Here is an 8051-nt window from a genome sequence, read left to right as displayed (position 1 = left end):
TAATAAGTTTGGTGATTTCAGAAAAACTTGACATGCGACTTATGGATGTCATCACCGCGTATCTATATGGAGAATTAGATACTGACATATATATGAAAGTCCCAGAAGGACTTAAGTTGCCTGAAGCAACTAACAAACCACGGGGTATGTTCTCAATCAAATTAAGGCGATCACTATATGGGCTGAAACAATCTGGGCGAATGTGGTATAATCGTCTCAGTGAGTATTTGATTAAAGAAGGATATGCCAACAATGTCATCTGCCCTTGTGTGTTCATTAAGAAATCAAATACTGGATTTGCTATAGTGGCAGTGTATGTCGATGATATGAACCTAGTTGGAACCCCCGAAGAGCTCAACAAAACTGCTGAATATCTGAAAAACGAATTTGAAATGAAAGACCTTGGGAAAACCAAATATTGTCTAGGCCTGCAGATCGAGCATTGTGTTAGTGGAATTTTGGTCCATCAATCAGCTTACATTGAAAAAATACTGAAGCGATTTGGCATGGACAAGGCTTATCCACTTAGCACCCCAATGGTCGTTCGTTCTTTGGACATTAAGAAAGATCCATTTCGTCCAAAAGAAGATGATGAACTGGTCCTTGGTCCAGAAGTACCATATTTGAGCGCAATAGGTGCTTTATTGTATTTAGCACAATGTACTAGACCAGATATAGCTTTTTCAGTTAACTTGTTAGCCAGGTACAGCTCTGCTCCAACAATTCGTCATTGGAAGGGAGTCAAAGATGTTCTACGATACCTTCGTGGGACAACAGATATGGGTCTCTTCTACTCAGACAAGCCCACAAATGAACAAATCCTTGTTGGATACGCAGATGCTGGTTTTCTCTCCGATCCGCATAAAGCCCGCTCACAAAATGGATATGTGTTCACTAATGGAGATACTGCAATTTCATGGCGATCAACAAAGCAAACGCTAGTTGCAACATCTTCCAATCATTCGGAAATAATTGCTTTACATGAAGCAAGTCGTGAATGTTCTTGGTTAAGATCAATGATCCATCACATCCGGAATTCATGTGGTCTACCTTCAAAGACAGACACTCCAACTGTCATCCATGAAGATAATGCAGCCTGTGTCGCCCAAATGAAGGAAGGATTTATCAAAGGTGATAAGACTAAACACATATCTCCAAGATTTTTCAGCGCACATGAGCTTCAGAAGGCTAAAGTTCTTGAAGTCAGACAAATCCGTTCCAATGAAAATTTAGCAGACTTGTTCACCAAATCTCTACCAAAGTGCACATTTCAGAAGTTGGTACAGGGAATCGGATTACGTCGGCTTACAGATTTGAAAAATGCGGAATCAGGGGGAGATACAATTCAGGGGGAGCATCCATGATACATGCATGTTGTACTCTTTTTCCTTCGCTTAGGATTTTTCCCACTGGGTTTTTCCTATCAAGGTTTTAACGAGGCAACCTAAGCATGCTCAACACCATCCGGGTAAAGTTGTACTCTTTTTCCTTCGCTATGGTTTTTTCCCACAGGGTTTTTCCAAGCAAGGTTTTAATGAGGCAACTGATGTTGATATGTGGGCATCCAAGGGGGAGTGTTGTAAATGATGGGTATGTTTGCCCACATGTGTATAGTAATGTGTATAGTAAAGTATCACATGTGTACTATATACTCATAAGCTAAATAGTAATGTTTTGTAATTTTCCATTGAAGTAGCTCTATAAATAGAGCAATTCAATTGTGCAAAGATTAGTGAATGAGAAGAAGAAAGAAAAGAGAAATATATCTAATAGCAATAATATACATTACTTCCTCTGCAACAGCTTGTGTCGGTATATTACTCTGCAACTGCTTCGTTCCTTCACCGAGTAAAGGTTATCTCTCTATAAATTTTGCCTATTTATAACAAAACTGTGATTGAAGAACCTGCAAGTTTATCCCGAAGTAGTGCGAAGTTCTCCAGCCGACCACGATGAAGTTGACTTGTAAGTGGTCTTCGTATTATTGTTAAATCAAGAAACTGGTGTGGTTCTACTAACCAGATCCAAGACTTTGGCTACATTGACCTGACCATACCAGACTTTCAATCACAGCCATCCGAAGTATCCAACTGTCGGAGTGACACCACGTCACGACTTTATTTTTCTTCATCCTTTTGGCTTTCAGTTCAATTTTATTCAGTTGACGATCTGAGATTCTTAATGGTGAAAGATTATGATTGCAGACTAGTCCTTATCATTATTGGTTGCCCTGTCACTGTTTAGGGATTTTTATTGGAGATTGCACTGAGATACCCTTTTGTGAAAGAGTAATGTTTAGGGGACTAAATTTACAAACAAAATTTAGTAAACTAAATAATATGAGAGTTGATGATTAAATTATTACTTAAATCATTGATAAACGTGCTCATTATCTATTAGTAACACGTTATTTAGTTTGCAAAATTTATTTATAAAATTAATCTCTATAATATTACTCTTTGTGAAGTAATGTATTCAAGAGAAACCCTAGTACTTAAGCAAACACTTGATGTTAGGTCAACCACCTCCTAGTCAATTAATTAAACTGTGACAAAGACTAGTAATAATATGCATAAATTCAACTAGCAGTGCCAACTGAAATTAAATCCGTGTATTAAACGGAGAAGGCGAAGCCAAGTTGTTTAATGCATAGTTTTGCCTTCTCACGGTACTTAAAGTTATTATAATATATATTAGCATATGGGCACATACAAAGTATGTGAGAAAATTTTTTGTTTTTGTTTTTGAAATAGAAAGAGAGGAAGAAAGTGATATAGAAGATGGGAGTGGGAAGTTTTTTTATTTTTTTTTAATTAGATATATGTTAGGATTACATGTAGGTGAGGTTTTGAAAAAAAATAGCAAAATTTGGTTGTGTGAAATTACATTTCTACCCCATGTTTCTTATTCATGCTCTGTTTTAATTAGAGTTTTAAACTGGTAATTTCATAGGATTTTGGTTGACAATGAGTGTTTTATTAATTAGTAGATATATATATATATTGGAAGGAATCCCTATTTTTGAGAATGGAGATTAGTTGTGGGCCCACACAACATCGAACTTCAATGATCCGAACAGTCTATTTTTTAAGTTACACCTCATAGATTATCTTTTTAAATTGGTATCAGAGCATGTTTGATCCTTTGGGGTTTAATCTACTTGATTTGTCTATCGTTCTTTGCCTCTCCGACTTCTACTTTGATTGTTTGTCTAGTTTGGATCAATATATGTTTAGTTGTCGTTCATACAAGTTGAAAGGATGAAGTGAAATAGTGGATCAGATATATTGTAGGACTGATGTATGTCACTAAAGCTCAAGAATTTTTTTTATAGAACAACAATAATGCCAACAACGGTTTATGGCACACATTGTTGGGCGGTTAAGCATTAACATGTGCAAAAAATGAATGTAACATAATGGTTTGTTAGATGTATGGGCATAAAAGAAAAGAAATGGTTAGAATATCTGAGTTAAAATAGGAATGACCGCAATTGAAGATAAGATGATAGAAAATTAGTTTAAGTGGTTTGAATATGTGCACCAAAGACCTAGAAATGCTCAGGTTAGTAGATGCAATTATGAGATAGAGGCTCAAGGCAAAATGAACATAGAAAAACCTGGGAAGACTTGGAAAGAGACACTAAGAAAATATATGGAGTACTTGGAGCTAACGAAAAACTTGACACAAATCTGAGTGAGTGGCGTGTTTAGGATTGATACAAAGATAACCCTAGAACAGTGAATTTAGACCAATCGAGGAGATGACCTTTTATTATAGAGAAATCCATATTAAACCGGGGGAACCCTAGAGGATATCTAGGAAGTAGATATTGCATTCTCATAGGAATGTAATTACTTGCGACGCACACTAGTCCTTAGATTGTAAGGACTCCAATATTATAGGAAACATGTTAACTCCTTGCTGAATTAGGTTTTTGTATCTTCCAGAACAAGCATGGTCACTCTCAGCAAAGTCGTTGGACTTTGCCCACAGATTCCTAAACATGATGATTGTGGCATCGCTCTCCTTGCTGAATTAGGTTTTTGTATCTTCCAGAACAAGCATGGTCACTCTCAGCAAAGTCGTTGGACTTTGCCCACAGATTCCTAAACATGATGATTGTGGCATCGCTGCTCCGTTTATTCAACTTCGCAATAGAGGTTGTTGAGTTCATAACCAAACTTTTGAAGCATCTCGGCAATCTCGTTTAGTTGTTTTCTGTTAATAATATAATGTTCATAGTTATATATCATTTATTTGTACGTTCGTTTATTTTCAACTTATATAATTATATATAAGGCTTTTTAGCCAAAATAGTCCTTGAAATTTGCATAAGTCCTCACTTTGGTCCTTGAGATTTAAAATCGATAGAATTGTTTAAAATTAACAAGAGGTCCTTTTGTTCAAAAAGAAAAAGAAAAAAACAAAAAACAAAGAGAGGTCCCGAGTATAAATTTATATTTTTTACTTTCCAATGATTATTCTTTCTAATATTTACAAATTTCCATTTAGTTGTTAATGTCTTTTTAACTAGTAACTATGTGGGTTTAAGTTTTAAACGTTCATTCCAATTCAACTCTAACTTTCAACAAAGAGTAATGCGTAGACCAACTTTTTAGACCAAATTTGCAAATCATATGACTTGTCACAAATAGATTTAATTTAGTGCTCATTCATTACTTACAAATATCAATTAAAGACTCGAAAATATGATTATTTTTTTAGTCTTATACTAACAAGGTTAGTAAACAAGAAAAAAAAACATCTCACAATTTATATAGAAACACTTTAAAAGTTTTGATAGAGGGGAAACAAAACTCTTAATCTATCTGCTTGTAAGCTGAGGCTTTTTGGTTCCCTACTCGTAGTACATACTAAATTAGTTGTTTCGTGTTTCTAAATAATTGAGTTTGAAGTACTTTACTAAGTATAGTTTTATATAAATCTTACATGTGAAAACAAATAATTTTTCATATATAAAGTTATGACATATTTTTTGGCTCGCCCTGGGCCTCAAAAATTCCAAGATCGGCACTGTCCAAACTTGCACTGATCCTCTCTCTTGAATCCTAATTTCGCAGACCATCAAAACCATGGCCTCTATTTACAATAGATCCATTAATTGCCTCGCGCCGTTGCTGGTTGCCCAGCCATGAAACGGGCAGTTTCAGATTTGGTGGAGGAATCCTCTGGTGGGCACCTACCTAATCCTTCATAAACCCTGCAGTTTTGTTAGCTTCTACATTCCTGGTCCTTCATAAACTTAGTTTTATGGAAATAAAACCCTTACAAGCAACTATTATTTACTCTTAAAGATGTAATATCTGTTTAAGACACTTTAAAACGACATCATATCATGCAAATATTTCACCGAAAAAGATCATCTCTCTTAACCAAGTAGCAATGCTAGCAACAAACGCTACAACACTGGCTGCCTCACTCGCTGGTCGTGAGGTAGACACCTACAATGGTCGCAGGGTGTATACAAGCAGTGACTGCGGCAGCAAGTGTTGCAGCGTTTATTGCTACAATTTGTTCCTTAAGAAGTTCCACATCTAACAACCTCCGTAGAAGCTAACCAAGATAAGGGAAATCAAGGACAGACCATATACTCGAATACAAAAGTTCAAGAAATTCAACAAGAACTTCAGAAAACAAACTTCGTAACAGAAAAATGAATATAGCAGCATGAAACATGACAAATGTAGTATATATAAAGGGAAGTGTTATTTGCACACCAAAAATCTCATTCTACACTCCTCACAAGTGTATTTTTCTTTCCAAATATAGAGAGTTTGGAGTGTAGAATGAGATTTTTGGAGTGCTGGTAATAATTCCCTACATAAAAATGTATATAGATACCATCTCTATCTGTTGCTTGGGCAATAGACGGTTTCTTTCAAGTGAAATTTGTCCACGACAAAGTTGCATGATGCAAACAAGCGGAGAACACACACTGATAAGGCAATATTAACAGATCTGAATATTGTATAAATCCAATATCAAGCTACTACACTCTAACCATAGATCAAGCAACACAAAGTTGACGTAATAGCTTTCTATAACAATGCTTCTTGGAGTTTTATTTGATAATCCAAAATTTTCATCACATGAGTTAATCAAATATGAATATGCGAGATTGACACCCTCAACTGAACTAATGAATAAAACTGTTCTGCAGACAAGCTCTCAAAATATTTGAACATACAAGAGAGCGACATAAACAGGATTAGGAAAAAGAAAAACTACAAAAACAGGCATATGCAACTTATTTCAACTCGAAAACGATTTTTGAAGCAAGAATCTGCACTTGGGAGTTCTTTTTACTGAGACAAATACCTAAAAACACTACGGAGAGAAAGGGGTAAAGAATGAACATCAACGAAAATGCATGTCATTTCTTGAATCCATACAGTTTTAGACCTATCGAGATACAAGTCTATGCATTATAATAGAGAATTGGTAACTTTATGAAGAGGTGTTTGGCTTTGCCGCACTAAGTTAAGAACACTAGGAGGTTTATATCATCCCGTCGACAGCACAAAGAGGGCACAAGAACAATAAAAAGCCAAAACAGAAGCTAATTCTGAGTCAACTAGGTCACCCATATCTGTAACCAAGTAAAAATGAAGCCTTTGAAACAGGTCGAAACAAACCGACACTGCTTGCTCGAATAAATAAAAGATTTTTTTAACACCTTAACCAACTATTACTAACAGGATAACAGCGATTAACGCCGGCAATATGGATACAATCTACAAACAAAATACATGTATTGTGCAAATAGTTTGAAGTATCGAAACGAAACACCAATCTATCAACACCATCATACAACTCACAATCAGTAACTTAATCTTTGTCTTCCATTCCATTCTACGAATAAATATCAACCATAAGTAATTCATAACTGCAAAATTCGAGCAAGCAAAATCAGTAACTTAATCTTTGTCTTCCATTCCATTCTACGAATAAATATCAACCATAAGTAATTCATAACTGCAAAATTCGAGCAAGAAAAAGATTTCGCATACGAAAGAAACTATATTAGAACATAACAACTCTGAAAACAAACACAAAGGATCAAAATTGAATCCAACCCTAAACATAAAAACCGAAAAGCAAACGAACTGACTAGCCTATTCGTCGTCGTTGTTGTTCCTCTTCCTCCTGTTCTTGTTGATCAAATGCTCCGGAACCGGCTGGAGGAGCTTCCGATCCTTCGTCTTTGCAATCTTCTTGATTGTCTTCGGGTTCGAAATCACCTGCAGCTTAGTCCCAGACCTCAAGATATTCTCCCTCTTCTTCTTCTCCCTCTCCTCCCTCTTCCTCCTCTTCCCCTCCTTGTTCTTCTTGATCTCGTCCTTCAGCTCCGTCATTCTCTCTCTGTAAGCCCTCTTTATCTCCTTCGCCTTTGCCCTCTCCTCGAACGTCGTCCCCTTTCGGCTAACTTGTGCCGCCGACGCCCTCTGCTTCCTCGGCTGCTTCCACTTCCGGCCGGAGACTTTTCCCGCGATGACGCCGTCGTAGCTCGGCTTCCCGAAGCTGGGCTTGTCAGGATTGTCAGACGAGGGTACCGCCGACCGCTTCGCTGGAGGTGGATACGAGTCATCGATTTCCATTGCAGAGCCGCCAAAGACAGAGGCATCTTCGTCGGAGGCTTGGGGGTTTCTCTTGCGCTTGTAGGTTTTGCCGCCGAAGCCTTCGTCTAGGCGGCGGAAATCGATTGTGCAGGCCATGGATGAAGGGGCTTGTTTGCTTTACAGACCTAGGTCTTTTACTCGTGTACCGCCACAAACTCTGGATTTTGCTATTTATATGCAAATAATAAGAATTAAAACATTTTATTTTCTTACGGAATACTGCAATTACAAAAAAAATGTGACATTTTTTTACTTTTTATACAACTCTTGATAATAAATTAATTGATTTAGAGTTTAAATGAAAATTAAAAAAAACGCTATCCGTTGTGAAACAATGTCTGTCATATGTGTCATATGATATGACTCTTTTAGTGAGTGTATGGGTTTGAAAGCGGTATTTATTCACGT

General features: G+C 36.7%; 1 protein-coding gene across 1 annotated transcript; it reads right to left on the bottom strand.

Moving 5' to 3' along the window:
- Positions 1 to 6937: 6937 nt before the first annotated feature.
- Positions 6938 to 7805, bottom strand: LOC126613696 (uncharacterized). The gene has a single exon (XM_050281273.1). The coding sequence runs from the start codon at positions 7737 to 7739 to the stop codon at positions 7140 to 7142; it is 600 nt and encodes a 199-aa protein (XP_050137230.1). The 5' UTR covers positions 7740 to 7805; the 3' UTR covers positions 6938 to 7139.
- Between the last annotated feature and the right edge of the window lie 246 nt (positions 7806 to 8051).

The sequence above is a fragment of the Malus sylvestris genome, chromosome 2 (genome assembly GCF_916048215.2).
Source record: "Malus sylvestris chromosome 2, drMalSylv7.2, whole genome shotgun sequence".
Classification (NCBI taxonomy): domain Eukaryota; kingdom Viridiplantae; phylum Streptophyta; class Magnoliopsida; order Rosales; family Rosaceae; genus Malus; species Malus sylvestris.
The sequence above is the reverse complement of the archived record's forward strand: the minus strand, read 5'-3'. Positions and strand labels throughout refer to the sequence as shown.

Bases quoted from the DNA above. Each gene is read 5' to 3' on its own strand.
- LOC126613696 (XM_050281273.1), bottom strand. From the start codon at position 7,739: ATGGCCTGCACAATCGATTTCCGCCGCCTAGACGAAGGCTTCGGCGGC.